The 19,899-nt window shown below is 43.8% G+C and overlaps 1 protein-coding gene across 4 annotated transcripts; it reads right to left on the bottom strand.

Annotated features, from left to right (window-relative positions):
* Positions 1 to 9,780: 9,780 nt before the first annotated feature.
* On the bottom strand, positions 9,781 to 19,893 carry tedc2 (tubulin epsilon and delta complex 2). 4 transcript variants are annotated; one of them, XM_045719868.2, is made up of 10 exons: positions 19,822 to 19,893; positions 19,163 to 19,284; positions 18,983 to 19,038; positions 18,244 to 18,862; positions 17,946 to 17,999; positions 17,346 to 17,424; positions 16,747 to 16,954; positions 14,601 to 14,699; positions 11,368 to 11,576; positions 9,781 to 10,316 (listed from the first exon to the last, which is right to left on the bottom strand). In XM_045719868.2, exons 2-10 carry the CDS (start codon positions 19,264 to 19,266, stop codon positions 10,182 to 10,184), a joined length of 1,563 nt encoding a protein of 520 aa, XP_045575824.1. In that variant the 5' UTR covers positions 19,267 to 19,284; positions 19,822 to 19,893; the 3' UTR covers positions 9,781 to 10,181. The 4 variants fall into 4 exon arrangements, with proteins under 4 accessions (XP_045575824.1, XP_045575826.1, XP_045575827.1 ...); XM_045719870.2 differs by having other exon boundaries at positions 19,623 to 19,846; XM_045719871.2 differs by having other exon boundaries at positions 16,798 to 16,954; positions 19,163 to 19,847.
* Positions 19,894 to 19,899: the final 6 nt, after the last annotated feature.

Consider the following 19,899-nt stretch of genomic DNA (forward strand, 5'->3'; position numbering starts at 1 on the left):
CCGGAGTCCTCGTCCTCTCCACACCTCTTCGTGAGTCCTCACCTTCCTTCTTGCCACACCTCTTCCCGAGTCCTTGTCCTCCTCCTCTCCACACCTCTTCCTAAGTCCTTGTCCTCCTCCTCTCCACACCTCTTCCCGAGTCCTTGTCCTCTCCACAGCTCTTCCTGAGTCCTTGTCCTTCTCTTCTCCACACCTCTTCCCAAGCTATGAGCTGAGCCAAGAGCAGCCAGGCTCCATAAAGACTAGGGAGGGCTGGTGGTGGTGGCTAGCCCACCCCCCCGGCGGTGCTCCCCTCCTGGGGCTTCTCTCCTCTCTCATGTCCCTGTGTGGTCAGAATATCCCAGGCTCCAGGTGTTCCTCACAAAGGGCACTGCTCTGAGGTAAAGGAGCTCCCTCCTCCTCCTCCTCCTCCGGCTCCTGAGGCCCTCTCTTTCTTTTTCCTCTTCTTTCTCTTGTGGACCGTCCAGCAGGCGGCGGCGGTCAGTGTCAGCACCAGGCCGGCTATAAGCAACACTACCGTCACCACTTTGGTCAGGGGCAGGTCGTTGTATGTGTAAGTAACAGCCGTGCCCGACACACCGATCACCAACGAGATGATGCCAAAGGGGAAGATGCAGCGATACCAGGACTTCTCCATGCCGCCCGTGGCCTGGGAAAGGCGCTCCAGACTGGATAGGACCTCCGGGACTTTGGGCCCCTGAGCTTCCAGCTGGCTCAGGGCCTGATTGTCTAGTCCAGGGGCCGGGGCTCGTGGGGGCTGGGGTGGAGTCTGGCAGGCCAGTTTGCCAGTGGTGCAGCCCATCCTGTCAGACTAACCCGGCCTTCCGCAGGGGGAGAGGAGGTGGAGGCTGGAGATGCAGACCAGGCAGCAGATCCTCCTGGAGCTGCCTCTGCCTCAGCTATCTTCTCCTCAGTAGTAGTCAGCACTGGCCTGGAGCAAGAAATACAGACAAGAGGAGGTTTCTCTGTCTCAGAGCACAGAGGAGAAAGGGAGGAATAGCTAGAGTGGGAGGTATTGTGAGGTTTTGGTCATAAAGCGCAGAAATCCTACTCACACTCTCCCTGCCTCTTCCTCCCTCTCTCTCTGTCTCTCTGCTGCGTGTGCCCTGCTTGCTGCTGATTCCCTGCCAGCACATTGTACACTCTGCTGCCGGGACTGTAGGGGGATATATAAGGGGCCAGCGGAGGGGGTGGAGCCAGGGAGAGGAAAGTGGGCGGAACAAAGCCTCCGATTGGCCACAGTACATGTGATGTCAAAGACCGGGGCAGGGAGGAATGGGGAGTGGTGGGAGAACAGGAAGCGGGAGGAGAGAAGAGGAAGGGGGAAGGGAGAAGAGGAGAAGAACAGTTTAACTGCTCCCTCTCCGTCTCATCTCTCTCCATCCTTCCTCTCCTTTATTCTCTTTTTTATCTTCATGCGGTAGAGAGTTAAAGTATCCCCTGGAGAATAGAAGAAACACCTACTGCTACGTTTTCTGCAGGGAGGGGAGCACAATTCTGCCAGGATTCAACTATAGAAAAGATCGCAGAATGAGGTAGAGATAGCGTTCTTTTTTTTATCAGAGTAGAGAGAGGAAGGGGAGTGTTTGGAGCATCTGCCGCCTCTCTCTCTCACACACACCTCGCCGCAACGGCACAGCTGTATCACGCTCGACATACTAATTATACAACAACGGCATTCCCACTGCACCCTGCCACAACACAGAGGGCCCCCCCCCCCCACCACACACACACACACACACACACACACACACACACACAGATACATTTAGAAACACATTCACAGACAGACATACAGTCCATATATGAAAACCAATATTTATACCAACAAGATATCACAGTCGGACTTCATGCCGCAACGTCCTTGGACAAACGTTTATTTTTGAGGAGTAAACTGACTTCATCTCCCAACGTTCTGTGACAAACTTGTTAAATTTAGGCACACAGAAACAACTCTAGTGTGAAGTGTAGGCATTCATTCTGACTGGGTTAATTAGGGGTTAAGGTTTGGGATAGGGATGAAACAGAGACAACTCTGACTGGGCTTGGTCTGTTGTTGTGGACGGATGGTGAAGTGGCGATGAGCTCCTGCTCTGTAGACTGTGAGTTCCATCCCAGTGCAGGGCTCTTGGGCTGGTTTTGACAGTGTCTCCTGACATCCAGTGGACCTGCACAAATGTCAAATTTCGCCTTGGATCTGGAGTGATCCTTCTGATTTATACACAGATGCACGTAATAGCAAACACACTCAGCACCTATTCCTCCTCCTCCTCCGCCCACACACACGACGCAGCACCCATTCCTCCTCCTCCTCCTCCACACACACGTACACAAAGCCTCCTGCCAAATGGCTAAATGGGATAAAGGCTACGTATGGATGACAGAGAGGCTAATCCCCTCTATACCACCAGGACCAGCCTCCGGACCCTTCAGCCTCTCTTCAAATTAAATCAATCCAGACAGCTCTGCCTCCCGAAGTCCTCTCCCAGCTCACCTAAACCCAGTTACAGAAAGATGCTTCACTAGGGACTACTGGTGGGTTAGGCTCTACTGGGATGACATTCTAACCAGTTTGAATGTTGTTTCATTTAGAATGCACGCTCATGGGATGAGTAGAATGCTGACTGGAGTAATACATTGAACTCTATGGGATGGGATATATTCATTCAACTATGAATATTGTAAGCATGATTTTAATGAATGATTAGCACAGATAGTAGTTTTGTGTGTGGGTGTGTGCTCCTTGATATGCAGGAGGAATGACAGTGTCATTTTAACTAAATAAACCATGTCATGCTAATCAGGAATGTCTCGTCTTAAAGCCGTCTACAAAGAGCCACTGTCCCAGACATCTCCTCCATTGTGAACATGCTTATTTGTGCACTGTGTGTGTGTGTGTGTGTGTGTGTGTACATGCATGTACAGTTGAAGTTGGAAGTTTACATACACCTTAGCCAAATACATTTAAACTCAGTTTTTCACAATTCCTGACATTTAATCCTAGTAAAAATTCCCCGTCTTAGGTCAGTTAGGATCACCACTTAATTTTAAGAATGTGAAATGTCAGAATAATAGTAGAGAGAATTATTTATTTCAGCTTTTATTTCTTTCATCACATTCCCAGTGGGCCAGAAGTTAACATACACTCATAGTATTTGGTAGCATTGCCTTTAAATTGCTTAACTTGGGTCAAATGTTATGGGTAGCCTTCCACAAGCTTCCCACAATAAGTTGGGGGAATTTTGACCCATTCCTCCTGACAGAGCTGGTGTAACTGAGTCAGGTTTGTAAGCCTCCTTGCTTGCACACGCTTTTTCAGTTCTGCCCACAAATGTTCTATAGGATTGAGGTCAGGACTTTGTGATGGCCACTCCAATACCTTGACTTTATTGTCCTTAAGCCATTTTGCCACAACTTTGGAAGTATGCTTGGGGTCATTGTCCATTTGGAAGACCCATTTGCCAGCAAGCTTTAACTTCCTGACTGATGTCTTGAGATGTTGCTTCAATATATCCACATCATTTTCCTTCCTCATGCAGCCATCTATTTTGTGAAGTCCACCAGTCCCTCCTGCAGCAAAGCACCCCCACAACATGATGCTGCCACCCCCGTGCTTCACGTTTGGGATGGTGTTCTTCGGCTTGTAAGCCTTTTTCCTCCAAACATAACGATGGTCATTATGGCCAAACAGTTCTATTCTTGTTTCATCAGACCAGAGGACATTTCTTCAAAAAGTATGATCTTTGTCCCCATATGCAGTTGCAAACTGTAGTCTGGCTTTTTTATGGCAGTTTTGGAGCAGTGGCTTCTTCCTTGCTGAGCGGCCTTTCAGGTTATGTCGATATAGGACTCGTTTTACTGTGGATATAGATACTTTTGTACCTGTTTCCTCCAGCATCTTCACAAGGTCCTTTGCTGTTGTTCTGGGATTGATTTGCACTTTTAGCACCAAAGTACGTTCATCTCTAGGAGACAGAACGCGTCTCCTTCCTGAGCGGTATGATGGCTGCCTGGTCCCATGGTGTTTATACTTGTGTACTATTGTTTGTACAGATGAACGTGGTACCTTCAGGCGTTTGGAAATTGCTCCCAAGGATGAACCAGACTTGTGGAGGTCCAACAAATGTCTGATTTCTTTTGATTTTCCCATGATGTCAAGCAAGGGTCACTGAGTTTGAAGGTACGCCTTGAAATACATCCACAGGTACACCTCCAATTGACTCAAATTATGTCAATTAGCCTATCAGAAGCTTCTAAAGCCAGGACATAATTTTCTGGAATTCTCCAAGCTGTTTGAAGGCACAGTCAACTTAGTGTTGGTAAACATCTGACCCACTGGAATTGTGATACAGTGAATTATAAGTGAAATAATCTGTCTTAACAATTGTTGATGAGAACCAGTTCATAGACTCGGGGATAACTAGTTATTGATGTCAGCCATTGATGAGAACCAGTTCATAGACAGAGGATAACTAGTTATTGATGTCAGCCATTGAAGAGGGCCAGTTCATAGACTCGGGGATAACTGATTATTGATGTCAGCCATTGAAGAGGGCCAGTTCATAGACTCGGGGATAACTGATTATTGATGTCAGCCATTGAAGAGGGCCAGTTCATAGACTCGGGGATAACTGATTATTGATGTCAGCCATTGAAGAGGGCCAGTTCATAGACTCGGGGATAACTGATTATTGATGTCAGCCATTGAAGAGGGCCAGTTCATAGACTCGGGGATAACTGATTATTGATGTCAGCCATTGATAAGAACCAGTTCATAGACTCGGGGATAACTGATTATTTATGTCAGCCATTGAATAGAAGTCTACCTACATTCTTTACCTGTCATCATGTCTCTCTCATGTCTGGCGGCAGATTAACAAAATATCCTACCAGAGAGGCGGAGGGCATCACCCACAACCATAGAAATAAAACTAATTCTATGGTCACAATCACAGGAGGTTGGTGGCTCCTTAATTGGGGAGGACAAACTTGTGGTAGCGGCTGGAGTGCAATTGGTGGGATGGTATCAAATACATCAAACACATGGTTTTCATGTGTCTGATGCCATTCCATTCGCTCCGTTACAGCCATTATTCTGAGCCGTCCTCCACTCAGCAGCCTCCACTGGTCACAACAACCTGAAGGGGGTTTACTGAGGGGACTGTCAAAGACCTTTTAGTATTATTTATTAACCAAACCTCCTTGGTTTCAACATAAACAAAGAGAGTTGTGGAATATATGCTCCTCCATAGTCTGAAAGGAAATAAGAGGACATGGGAATAGATCCACACACACACACACACACACACACACACACACACAAGATTGAACCTTTATTAAGATGTTCCTTCCTGCCCTCCGTTGAAAAGCTCTCTGTGACGGAGTAAACTGACACACACAGGCAGGGTGGTCAGGGAGGAAATCAAATAATAAACATTGCTGGAGGGGTAATTGATGAAACAGCGTGACTCAACACTAGCTGCCTGCTGTAACTGAATACCAACAGAGAAAGACATACAGGAGATTTGGGAGGAGAGGAGGGGGATGGAAGGGGGGAGAGAAGGGCCGGGGGCGTCAGAGAAGAGTGGGAGGGAGAGGAGAAAGAAGGCTCAATGAAAAGCGAGGTGGATTCTTGGTAACACAGCATGGTTTCTGTGGTTGTGTACTTGGACACGGCCGTTTATAAAGCACTATAGGTTTTGTACATCTGCCCCCCCCACAGAGAGGATGGATAGATTAAAGGGCCAGGCGGAGAAAGAATAGAGTAGAGGAGAATTAAATTCAAACAACTTCAGTTGTCCCCTTGCTGAAATTACTAAAAGGAAAAGCAAGAGGGAGTGAGAGAAAGATAACAGTTGAGTAAGAGGAATATAGAACAGTTACACAGAAAACTTAAACGTTCATTTATTTTGTTATTATTTTTCCTTTAGTTTATTAAGCTAAATGTGTTTGTTGGTTAAGAGCACGTAAGCAAGCATTTCACGGTAAAGTCGACCGGTTGTATTCGGCGCATGTGACAAATGCAATTTAATTCCACCACTTTTCAACCAAATTTTCATTATCTCCAGCACAATACCAGTTTCTGAGTTTTGTAGTAAAAATATACAGTGAAGTGTAACAGTTCTACCCGATGGCATCAAAAGAAACAGTGATTTTCAAACACTATGAGATTCGCAGTGACGTGGGGAGCAAGAAAATACCCTTAATGGCTAGAAACTAGTTGTTCTTCTTTAATCCTACCCTGTGATGTCACAGAGAAGTATCTTTTAAAAACTCTTATCTTTTTAATCACAGAAATGCATGTTGACACTGGTATGGTGCTGAAAATAATGAATATGAGGTTGAAAAGTTGCAGAATTGCCCTTTACGTAAAGACAAGGACATTGCTGAAGCATACATACTACAGTATGTCACCTGGGTGGGACTTGTGTCAGGCAAACAGGAACACAGGAAGGCTGAGTTGTGTGGGCTCACCGGGACCTCTGTGTGTTGCAAATTTATGTTGACATTATTAATGCCTGTACTTTCCTGTCTCCCCTCTTCACACGCCCTGGCCTAAACTGAGACAACCTCTTATCAAAACAGAACCCTTCCTTTTGCTGGGAATCCAGCCCTTCCCACACAGTGACTGGCAACCGCAACTATGATCAATTTTTCATTTGGAAGAGTCAGCTTTTTAAACCAACATGGCTCAGTTTAAATTGTTTTTACATTGTAGTAAAACAAAATCTCATTTGATAGTTCATTTTTACTCAATAAAACGGTATTTATCCCCCCAGGGGCAATTAAGAAAGGCATAGTTATAAATCACAGTGGATGCTTTGAGAAAATGGTTGGGAGCGTTTCCCATTCAATAATGGATTGATATACGGTAGCATCATGACTAAATAAATAATAACAATATGTTCTGTTAGGGATGGCAAAAGGGCCCATAAAAGCACTCTGTCAGATAATGTGTGTAGTAGTAAAAGAGCTCTGATGAATACCGGTACCATGACAGATACAGAAGATTGTGACAGAGCTAGCACTTGATAGAATCATTTCTAATTGAATAATGATCAGTGCCCTCATCACTCTGCTGTAGCAGAGGAAAATGACCCGTTTATCAGAGTAGAGCTGTTGGTAAGGAAGAGCCAGTCATCACTAACTACCACAGCCACAAAGTCATAAACCCAGCCTATTTGTACAATTTCTCTAATTAAAATCTGATTTTAAACCTAACCCTAACATTAACCACATTCCTAACTCTAGCCTTATGTTAAGACCAAAAAGCAAATTTGTGTTAGCCAATTATGACTTTGTGGCTGTGCTATCTAATGGAAAACAGATATCCATTTTCTTCCATTTTGTGCCTACTGAACACCACCCTTGTGTCACCATGACTACTATCCTGCTGCATGCTATTATGTCTCTTTGTCAGTTTCTGGTGAGAAACCTGCTCACCCCAGCTGACATCCATCTGAGTAGCTTTCCATGGAACCTGTTCCCCTGGTGACTCAGTCACCCTGGAGGTGTGTGTGCGTGTGTGTGTGTGTGAGGTCTGGTGCAGCAGAGCATACTCACCCACGACCCGCTGTGTAAACCCGGCGCCACCTGTCGCCCAGTCTGGACCAGCTTGTGCCATCCTCACGTCATTTGACTGTGGGTAGACTGGGCAAGCATTGAATTGGCCCTTTTTATCCTCTCTAGGCCCCCGCTACCTCTCACACCCACCCTCATAATCTCTCATATCGCATCAGAGGAAAGCCCAAAAAATAGTCAGACACTCCAGTCACCCAAGTCATAAACTGTTTTGTCTGCTACCGCACAACAAGCAGTACCGGAGCGTCATCTAGGACCAAAAGGCTCAGCTTCTACCTCCAAGCCATAAGACTGCTGAACAATTAATAAAATGGCCACCGGACAATTTACATTGACACCTCCACCACCCCTCCATTTGTTTTGTACACTGCTGCTACTCACTGTTTATTATAAGAGAAAACTCTGCACATAGAGACCAGTGCTTCCCGTTGTATTAACCACAGTGCTTCCCGTTGTATTAAACACAGTGCTTCCCGTTGTATTAGCCACAGTGCTTCCCGTTGTATTAGCCACAGTGCTTCCCGTTGTATTAACCACAGTGCTTCCCGTTGTATTAACCACAGTGCTTCCCGTTGTATTAACCACAGTGCTTCCCGTTGTATTAACCACAGTGCTTCCCGTTGTATTAACCACAATGCTTCCTGTTGTATTAACCACAGTGCTTCCCGTTGTATTAGCCACAGTGCTTCCCGTTGTATTAGCCACAGTGCTTCCCGTTGTATTAACCACAGTGCTTCCCGTTGTATTAACCACAGTGCTTCCCGTTGTATTAACCACAGTGCTTCCCGTTGTATTAACCACAGTGCTTCCCGTTGTATTAGCCAAAGTGCTTCCCGTTGTATTAGCCAAAGTGCTTCCCGTTGTATTAGCCAAAGTGCTTCCCGTTGTATTAGCCAAAGTGCTTCCCGTTGTATTAGCCAAAGTGCTTCCCGTTGTATTAGCCAAAGTGCTTCCCGTTATATTAACCACAGTGCTCCCCGTTGTATTAACCACAGTATTCATGTCGGAGAAAAAAAATGTTGTACTTGATTTTTAAAATGAAAACTTAACATGCATTAGATAGATAAGAGGGAAGGTAGTCTGTATAACAAGTACTAATGCACTGTACGCAGTCTGTATAACAAGTACTAATGCACTGTACGCAGTCTGTATAACAAGTACTAATGCACTGTACGCAGTCTGTATAACAAGTACTAATGCACTGTACGCAGTCTGTATAACAAGTACTAATGCACTGTACGCAGTCTGTATAACAAGTACTAATGCACTGTACGCAGTCTGTATAACAAGTACTAATGCACTGTACGCAGTCTGTATAACAAGTACTAATGCACTGTACGCAGTCTGTATAACAAGTACTAATGCACTGTACGCAGTCTGTATAACAAGTACTAATGCACTGTACGCAGTCTGTATAACAAGTACTAATGCACTGTACGCAGTCTGTATAACAAGTACTAATGCACTGTACGTAGTCTGTATAACAAGTACTAATGCACTGTACGTAGTCTGTATAACAAGTACTAATGCACTGTAAGTAGTCTGTATAACAAGTACTAATGCACTGTACGCAGTCTGTATAACAAGTACTAATGCACTGTAAGTAGTCTGTATAACAAGTACTAATGCACTGTACGCAGTCTGTATAACAAGTACTAATGCACTGTACGCAGTCTGTATAACAAGTACTAATGCACTGTACGCAGTCTGTATAACAAGTACTAATGCACTGTACGCAGTCTGTATAACAAGTACTAATGCACTGTACGCAGTCTGTATAACAAGTACTAATGCACTGTACGCAGTCTGTATAACAAGTACTAATGCACTGTACGTAGTCTGTATAACAAGTACTAATGTACTGTACGTAGTCTGTATAACAAGTACTAATGTACTGTACGTAGTCTGTATAACAAGTACTAATGTACTGTACGTAGTCTGTATAACAAGTACTAATGTACTGTATGTAGTCTGTATAACAAGTACTAATGTACTGTATGTAGTCTGTATAACAAGTACTAATGTACTGCACGTAGGCTGTTTTTGATTTGAATAGCGCCACCTGCTGACAAATATAAAATCACAGCATCTGTCAGTGACCCCAACTTAAGTTGACCTACAACATTTTTACTTAAATTATTCAACTAAAATGATTACACATTTGTAGATGTAGACTACCGAATGGAAAATGCAAAGTAACTTTTTCAATATCCATCAATCTGAATAATTTTATCTAATTATAAGAGTCTTACAATATACAAAAAGGAACCATGTAAAACCAAAATGCTCAATCACTCCAAATAAATACACAGATTGACATTCCCAACACACAAAAATCCCTCTTTTCAGAAGATTCTCCATTCTTCTTCCTCTGTTCTCAGTGTCCCCTCCTAAGACATTCCATTCATTGGTCTATTCTTCAATAGTCTTTCTTGGTCATGTTCATTAGGCACCAAATAAAAGAACACCGAATGAAACAGGGATGGGCTACCTGGACTTGTCAAATTTGAAACTTTCATTTTTGTTTTCTGCAGGCATTGTGTGCCCTAATAAACATGACCCAGGTGATTTGGCCTGTTCAGTTCATTTGACCTGTTCCTTTAGTCAGGTTCTGTGTCCAGAACCAGAGTAGGAAACATCACCCCTCCCTCTCCAAGCAGGGAGTAAATGTCACGGAGCACGGCGGGGTTGGGTAGTCCAGGAGCAGAGGGCATGACCATGGTGTCAGAGAGAGCCTGTCAGAGAAACAGAACACACACCAAAAAAAGTGACTAATGCATACATACACAGACGCAAAATCAGAGTCTCAATATTGACCTTTGTGGAGAAATCAACTTTTTTCTTTTAACATGGCACAGGTGTGTAATGGCATGGCTCTTGGTAGAAATATGCAAAGGGTGTGTTATTAGCTACCCGATACAGGTGTGTGTGTATGAGACAGATGTGCCTCTTACCTGATGCAGGTGTGTGTGTGTGTGTTTGTGTGTGTGTATGAGACAGATGTGCCTCTTACCTGATACAGGTGTGTGTGTGAGAGAGATGTGCCTCTTACCTGATGCTGGTGTGTGTGTGTGTGTGAGAGATGTGCCTCTTACCTGATGCTGGTGTGTGTGTGTGTATGAGACAGATGTGCCTCTTACCCGATACAGGTGTGTGTGTGTATGAGACAGATGTGCCTCTTACCTGATACAGGTGTGTGTGTGTGAGAGATGTGCCTCCTACCTGATGCAGGTGTGTGTGTGTGAGAGAGATGTGCCTCTTACCTGATACAGGTGTGTGTGTGTGTGTGTATATGAGACAGATGTGCCTCTTACCTGATACAGGTGTGTGTGTATGAGACAGATGTGCCTCTTCCCTGATACAGGTGTGTGTGTGTGAGATGTGCCTCTTCCCTGATACAGGTGTGTGTGTGTGAGACAGATGTGCCTCTTACCTGATACAGGTGTGTGTGTGTGAGACAGATGTGCCTCTTCCCTGATACAGGTGTGTGTGTGTGAGATGTGCCTCTTCCCTGATACAGGTGTGTGTGTGTATGAGACAGATGTGCCTCTTACCTGATACAGGTGTGTGTGTGTGAGACAGATGTGCCTCTTCCCTGATACAGGTGTGTGTGTGTGAGATGTGCCTCTTCCCTGATACAGGTGTGTGTGTGTGAGATGTGCCTCTTCCCTGATACAGGTGTGTGTGTGTGAGATGTGCCTCTTCCCTGATACAGGTGTGTGTGTGTGAGATGTGCCTCTTCCCTGATGCAGGTGTGTGTGTATATGAGACAGACGTGCCTCTTACCTGATGCAGGTGCACCTCCTGCTGTAGCAGCTCCACTCGCAACCTCAGCCTTTCCACCTCCTGGAGCTCTGCCTGGCTGGTGTAGGTCAGGGTGGGGGGCAAGGGGGTCACCCCACTCAGGTCACCCCACTCACCCTTACTCCTGACGGGGCAGAACGCGCCTGCTCCTTCCCCCTTCAGCCTCCTCCATCGATCCCATGCCTCCCGCTCTGGTCGGAAAAATTATGATTATTTTTAGAGTGAGAGGAGCGTGAGCAACCGAAGCCGAAAACGTTTGCGCCTCCTGTGTGCTTGCTGCTCCCTCAGCTTTAAATAGCAGGGACAAGCCAAGCATTGCGCGCCGTCAAGCATGGACTGACTAACGGCTTTAAAACCTCACCGTCACATTCACACAGGGGGACCTGAGAAGGAGCCTCACCGTCACATTCACACAGGGGGACCTGAGAAGGAGCCTCACCGTCACATTCACACAGGGGGACCTGAGAAGGAGCCTCACCGTCACATTCACACATGGGGACCTGAGAAGGAGCCTCACCGTCACACACACACACAAAGATCTCAAAAGGAGCCCAAGGAAACAAGAATAAATCCGGTGTTACTCTGACGGTTTCTATTTTCATTATCCATAAGTCAAGACAGTGAGGGGTTCAATTAGCTCGTTAGTGTGTGTCCACGTGAAGATTGACTCTCAGGGAGCACATTTCTCCATTGGGGGATCGTGACCTGAGAATGAATCTGCTCATCATACTGTTGTCTGTTGACTCAGGACAATGCTGCAACAAAAGCATCACTGTACCATTCTATTGTTGGACATTTACACTGAATTGAATTGTCCCAAAATAAAATGCTGCATAATAATCAGACTACCAGAATATAGATTAGAGATCAATTATAAGAATGATACAGTTCCTTCAGAATGAATACCAGAATGTAGATTAGAGATAAGATAGGAACTGTATAATTGTTCTACAGAAAGTATTCACACCCCTTGACTTCTTCCACATTTTGTTGTGTTACAGCCTGCATTTAAAATGGATGACATTTAGGTTTGTCACTGGCCTATATACACAATACCCCATAATGTAAAAATTCAAAAATATTTACAAATGAATAAAAAATGTAATCTGAAATGTCTTTTGAGTCAATAAGTATTCAAACCCTTTGTTATGGCAAGCCTAAATATGTTCAGGAGGTAACATTTGCTTAACAAGTCACATAATACGTTGCATGGACTCACTATGTGTACAATAATAGTGTTTAACACGATTGCTGGAGAGGAAGGAAACTGCTCAGGGATTTCACCATGAGGCAAATGGTGACTTTAAAACAGTTACAGAGTTTAATGCCTTTGATAGGAGAAAACTGTGGATGGATCAACAATAAAATGTAGTTAGTCCACAATACTAACATAATTGACAGAGAAAATAAGAAAGCCTGTGCCTAATAAAAATATTCCAAAACATGCATTCTGTTTGCAACAAGGCACTAAAGTAATACTGGAAAAAATGTGGCAAAGCAATTCACTTTTTCGTCCTGTATTCAAAGTATTGTATTGTATTTGTCCCAAACATATTACTGAGTACCACCACTCTCATATTTTCAAGCATAGTGGTGGCTGCATCATGTTATGGTTATGCTTTTAATTTTTAAGGACTGGGGAGTTTTTCAGGATAAAAAATGAATGGAATGGAGCTAAGCACAGACAAAATCCTAGAGAGAAACCTGGTTCAGTCTGCTTTCCACCAGACACTGGGAGATGAATTCACATTTCAGCAGGACAATAACCTAAAACACAAGGCCAAATCTGGAGTTGCTTACCAAGAAGACAGTAAATGTTCTTGAATGGCCGAGTTAGTTTTGACTTAAATCTACTTGACAAGACCTGAAATGGTTATCTAGTAATGATCAACAACCAATTTCACAGAGCTTGAAGAATTTTGAAAAAATCCAGATGTGGAAAGCTCTTAGAGACTCTCCCAGAAAGACTCATAGCTGTAATCTATGGTAGAAAATGACAAGATTATGTTTTAATAGTGTTTATGCATCGAATAGCTTTGATTAGTACTCTCTCATCTGTGTTTGTGTGATTGAGTTGGGCCTCTGGGGCTTAACGCTGGAAATTGATTTAAAATGTCTTGGTGATAAAACATACAGCCTGCATTCCATTGAATGATTAGTGTCTGTGAAATGCTGGCCTGTCTGCCAGGACCAGGTGAACCTTCCCTCCAGTTTCTCTCCCACATGCAGATGAACACCGGACTTCAGAAATTGTGAAGAGTACCCAGTGTTCTATGTTGCATTAGTATCTGTGTGTTAAGGAGTGTGAAACTGAGAAGATAACTCTGTATAAACAAGCAGTAAATGACCTAGAGACAGAAACCTGGCGCAATGTACATTTGTGTCTGTTGCATAATTACACAATGTACCTTTGTATGATTGTACACATCTGTTTGTCATGAATATTCAGGAGGATGTACTTTACTATAAAGAGCTATAACCCAAATCTGCTGGTGGGTTCTCAGTGATCACCTCTGGGTTTATTGTTGACCAGCTCCATTATTGTAATAATGAATAATAAACTTTGATTGTTTTGAGGAAATCTAAGGCTCTCTCCATTGATATTTCATGACAAATCTGTGCCAAAGGTGCTTCTACAAAGTATTGGTACTCAGGGATGTGAATACTTAAGTACATGCAAATTAGATATTTCTTTGTGAGTGTCAGAGAAGGCCGGGCAGCCAGTCGAGGCTCTCAATTTTAAGTGGGGACTCCGGCTTTGACTCTGGTGTGTGTGTGTGTTCTGGAACATTCTGTCACAATCTGGCCCCTAGCCAGTCACCTTGGAGGCTTTGGGAGCACAAACTGTCAATTCTAAATAAAAGTCCCCCACATCAGCACCACACTGTCACAGTGAGATTGGTGAGAGGGGAAAGAGAGCTCAGCTTATAATTGTATTGGTTCAAGGTCGTGGAGAATATGTTGCATTATACTGTGAGATGCTGTATAGGCTCATTATGCTGCGTGAATCAATTGCAAAGGGTCACAATTTCACCACAAGTGAAGTCCCTGGAAAAGTCAGTAAAGGGAGTATTGGAGGGTAATATGCCTACTTTCCAAGACTGAAATGCGAACTAATTCTCAACATTTGATTATACTCTACACTGTGCCAGTGAAAAACATTGAGAGTGGAGATGTGTGTGCGTGAGTGTATAGAGTGAAGCAAGATTTAGTACCTTTTCTCAGCTGTCCAGCATGTTTCTGGAGGTCTGCCACCATCTTCTCCAGCCCTTCCAGCATCAGCAAGGACTCATATTCCCTCTTCTGGCATGTTGCTTCACATAATAACACGCAAAAAAATCATTCATAAATATAAATGTACAGTGCATTCAGAAAGTATTCAGACCCCTTAACTTTTTCCACATTTTGTTACGTTACAGCCTTATTCTAAAATTGATTAAATACATGTTTTCCTCATCAATCTACACACATTACCCCATAATGACAAAGCGAAAAACGGTTTTCAGACATGTTCGGCAAATTATCTTTACATAAGAATTCAGAACCTTTGCTATCAGACTCTAAATTGAGTTCAGGTGCATCCTGTTCCCATTGATCATCCTTGAGATGTTTCTACAACTTGATCATCCTTGAGATATTTCTACAACTTGGAGTCCACCTGTGGTAAATTTAATTGATTGATAAAAAACATGAGCTGGCGCACACCCAGAATAATAGTTTGTGTGGAGGTGCTGACTAAACTATAAACTATAAAAATAAAGAAAGTCGCACACTCCAAGTGTAATCTCCCAGCAATTTAATGGGCATTTACCAACATTTCGGCATCACTGTGCCTTCCTCAGGGTGGAAAGCACAGTGATGCCGAAACATTGGTAAATACCCATTAAATTGCTGGGAGATTACACTTGGAGTGTGCGACTATCTTTATTTTGATAGTTTAAATTGAATTGATAGGACATGATTTGGAAAGGCACACACCTGTCTATATAAAAGGTCCCACATTTGACAGTACATGTCAGAGCAAAAACCAAGCCATGAGGTCAAAGGAATTGTCCGTAGAGCTCCGAGACAGGATTGTGTTGAGGCACATGTCTGGGAAAAGGTACAAAAGAATTACTGCAGCATTGAAGGTCCCCAAGAACACAGTGGCCTCCATCATTCTTAAATGGAAGTTTGGAACCACCAAGACTCTTCCTAGAGCTGGACGCTCTGCCAAACTGCGCAATCGGGGGAGAAGGGCCTTGGTTGGGGAGGTGACCAAGAACCCGATGGTCTCTCTGACAGAGCTCCAGAGTTCCTCTGTGGAGATGGGAGAACATTCCAGAAGGACAACCATCTCTGCAGCACTCCACCATTCAGGCCTTTATGGTAGAGTGGCCAGACTGAAGCCACTCCTCAGTAAAAGGCACATGACAGCCTGTTAGGAGTTTGCCAAAAGGCACCTAAAGGACTCAGACCATGAGAAACAATTAACCCAATCGAACATCTCTGGAGACCTGAAAATAGCTGTGCAGCGACGCTCCCCATCCAACCTGGCAGAGCTTGAGAGGATCTGCAGAGAAAAATGGGAGAAACTCCCCAAATACAGGTGTGCCAAGCTTGTAGCGTCATACCCAAGAAGAGTCGAGGCTGTAATCCCTGCCAAAGGTGCTTCAAGAAAGTAAAGGGTGTGAATACTTATGTTATATTTCATATTTTTTATACATTTGCTAAAACATTCTAAAAACCTGTTTTTGCTTTGTCATTATGGGGTATTGTGTGTAGATTGATGAGGGGAAAAAAACAATTTAATCAATTTTAGAATAAGGCTGTAACATAACAAAATGTGGAAAAAGTCAAGAGGTCTGAATACTTTCTGAATGCACAGTATGTATAACAGACATGAGCTAAGCATTATTATTACACATTGACAAATAATTACTCTCTTCAGTATTTGAAGATGAAATTAAACAAATGCAGTGATAAAGCGCAATGCAAATCAATCTCAAATGTATTGGTAATGGTGCTATAAAAAATGAAAAGGTTTTGCTGTATCTAATTGCTTTACATTACTCAGAAGTTAATGTAATTAATTGTTATCTGTAGCATAAAAACAGCTCTGTCAAATGATTGCTAATGGCTTCAGCAGAATTAATAAGCTCAGCAGTTAATGAGGTCAGCGGACTAAGGGGTGACGAGCTGAAAAATAACACTGAACGTTCTTATTTCTAAGCTAACTAAATCCTTAGTTCTTGGATAAATGGACCCCTTCTCCACCCCCTATTGCTTTTCTTTCCAGACTCTTGTTTTCTCACCGCCCATACTTCTGTCATCTCCTACCAGATCTCCATCCCTCCATTTCTGTAATTTCCTATTTCTTACTTATCCCTCCTTCCATCCCCCCTTCTGCATCTCCTCTGGCTGGGCTGGTACCTGGCTCAGTGCCAGAGGTTCTGAAGGTCTGGCCAGTCAGCAACAGAAGTCGCTCACTCTGGTAGCAATGACTCAGATCCGTGCAAAGCTGTGTCAGTCTGTCCACCTGAGCCCCGGTGTCGGCCGGGCTGCCACTGGTTGGCCACTCTCTGGGGAACTCACCCATAAGGGGACGGGTCAAGGAGAACAAGCAGACAAGACTCTGAGATAATATTAGAAGACAAACACACACACATTTAATTTTCTGTGTGTGAATTCTAAAATCTGGTGTGTTATTTTGAGAAACGCTGGTAGACACTGAATTTGATGCCGTGCTAATTTCTCTCTCGTAGGCTGTGTGAACGAGTGGGAGTGAGAGAATTAGTAACGAGTTTATACTCGTTGAAATGAACAATTGATATCTCTGCAGGTCCCATGTCACAAATAAGATATACTATTAAAACACTATTTAACTACTCGTTAATGCCTAGACGTAAGCATGGGGGTGCATTAAATCAGGTTTAGCTATATGTGGGTGTAAAATGTTCAGTTCATCTGAGGAAGGATACAGTGGCTTTCACTCTCTCCGTGAAGTGACTCCTCTCCGCCACAGGTTTGGATTGTAGAGCCAGGACTTTGTCCCATAACCTGAGGGTAGGAAAAAAACTGAAAGGGTCAAATGAATGTCTCAGCCACCAATACAGCAGTATACATCAGTGGAGGCTGCAGAGGGGAGGACAGCTCATAATAATGGCTAGAACGGAGTGAATGGAATCAAACCATGTGTTTGATACCATTCCACTTATTCCGCTCCAGCCATTACCACAAGCCAGTAATGCCCAAAGAAGGTGCCAACCTCCTGTGGTATACATGTATAGACTACTTCTTGTTCCCCAAACAAACACAGCTCAACATCAATGAGTATGCAAAAGACATGTAGAAGAAAAAAAACGATCACTTTTTGGACTTTTGTTTTGGATACCTAGCCAGCTGTTCCTGACAGAATCATAGCACCTGGACACACTGCGGTGCACAAGGAATGTACCCTTTAACACATAATACATTACGGAAATTCTGTATGCATTACGGAACACTGGATGGGAAATGTTACATGGAGGATGATATAGGTCAGACATTTTCTCCACAAAATATATGATTCACTGGCTGACCTGCTTTGTTTGGTCCTTAGACTGATCCACTTAGTTAACAACTGTGTGGGAGCCCTGCCACAAAAACACAATCAAACATGTACAGTGTCATTAAACCACACTCAAACTACTTATTGTCACAACAGACTAGTCATATTATATCACAAATGTTGAGTTGCTTCTGGCCAACTTCTTAACGATATCAGTACGGTACTTTGACGTTCCATTTTAATTGGCTATGTTGCTTCTGGAATAGGAATTTGACACTGTCACATACTTTGTTCACTAAGCAATGGTCTAGTGTTGTCTTGCAGCCTACCTATTCTGTGGAGGTGAAATTACATGTGCTTTTGGCATCCCCTCCATGTGTGAAAGAGACACCGTGTCCCCGCTAGGGGGCTGGAAGGAAGTGGCTGCAGCTGACAACCACCTGTGTGACACCTCAACCTGATGATGTGCTGATGAGGCCTGTGGTGATTGACCCTGATCATGTGACACAGGACCTGGAGGACCAGCCTGCTTCACTGCCATCCCAGAGGACTGGGGAGGAAACCCCTTTGATGACACGACAGATCGTTTCTGGATCTGGACAGAGCTTCTGATCATGCTTGCCCTGCCTTGTCCTGAATGACCTACCGGATGACCCATCCTCCCCCTTCCACCCCTGTAGAGATGGGACGCAGAATACTTTTTGGACTCTTTTTTGTCCATCGTGATGGGTTTGGAGGTAGTTTTAATGCCATTTTTATTCCCTTTGGTGCCACCTGGGGTCAGAGCCCTTCCCTTGCCCTGTGTAGTGTTCACTGGTTCTTTCTTTGGTCCTGTACAGTTCTGAGGGTCTTCTTGGGGTGCTGTGCCAACACGAACTCTGAGGGCCTTCTCCAGCAATCGATTCAGCAGTTCCATCTCCCGTCTCTCCTCCAGTTGGACATCTGGGTCTAAACAGAGAAAGAGAAAAATATGCTGACAACGTAGATATTAAAAACATGACCATTTCCAGTTACTACTAGTACACTGGGCTTTCAGAGAAAATAACATGTTGTGGATCACCATAATACCATTTTCAACATCATTTGTCAGTTCTATTTCCTTGCAGTCTTCCTGCTGTGGTCTCCTGGTGAATGATCAGACGGCAAGCATGTTATAACATAGGCCTATGAGTTACCTACTCATATAGAACAACTGTAGACCATTAGCTTAACAGATAGCAATGAACGTGGAAGTTTTACTGTACTTACAAAGAACGCAGTATCTCCCTGTATTGAAGGATGTTCTCGTTTATCTTGGTCTCCTCTACTTTGCACAACTTGATGGCTTCATCCACAAGGCTAAGCAGTGACATGATGCAGGCAGCCTGGCACTGTCATGCACAATAGATTAAAGTTCACAGTGACTATGCGCAAACAAAACAGCGCTACTATATCTGGGGTGTAATCATTAGTCCAAAACGTTTTGCATCGGACAACTTTCTACAGCGAAAACAATATGTTATATTGGACACATCCAGGTAGGTCCCTCTCCGTTTCGTTCCTAGTGAATACACCCCTGCTCTAGCTCGATAGCTAAATGAAAGCATAGGCACACTGCAAACGTAAATGCATCACATACACATTAGAATGCAGCATCTTGAGAAAGTGTGACACTTGCCAAACATCTGCATGCAACTTTAGCAAGCTGTCATATGTCTGTTGTACTGACCCGCGAAAGCAAAAATCGGAAGTTACGCTAGGTAACGTTAGCTAACTGGCAAAACAGAATAGATTTGCAAAGTCCAACCGACTGTGACAAAACCCATTCAAAATTGTCTGGCGTTCATACACAACGTCTACTATGTAGTCCTTTAAATACTGGACAACATACATATTACTCAAGTAAAAAAATAGCACACGCGACTTACTAGTAACTAGCTAGCCACTCCACCAACTCCAACAACAATAACCCCAACTTCTCGCGATATTCAGACTCGCTACTATGG

This window comes from Salmo salar, chromosome 06 (assembly GCF_965601325.2).
Source record: "Salmo salar chromosome 06, fSalSal1, whole genome shotgun sequence".
In the NCBI taxonomy this organism is placed as follows: Eukaryota; Metazoa; Chordata; class Actinopteri; order Salmoniformes; family Salmonidae; genus Salmo; species Salmo salar.

Coding starts and splice junctions, on each gene's coding strand:
- tedc2 (XM_045719868.2), bottom strand. CDS start 19,266: ATGTCACTGCTTAGCCTTGTGGATGAAGCCATCAAGTTGTGCAAAGTA. Junction 18,863..18,982: donor GACAAATGATGTTGAAAATG/GTATTATGGTGA, acceptor TTCTCTGTTTAG/ACCCAGATGTCCAACTGGAG. Junction 16,955..17,345: donor CGGAGAGAGTGAAAGCCACT/GTATCCTTCCTC, acceptor CTTATGGGTGAG/TTCCCCAGAGAGTGGCCAAC.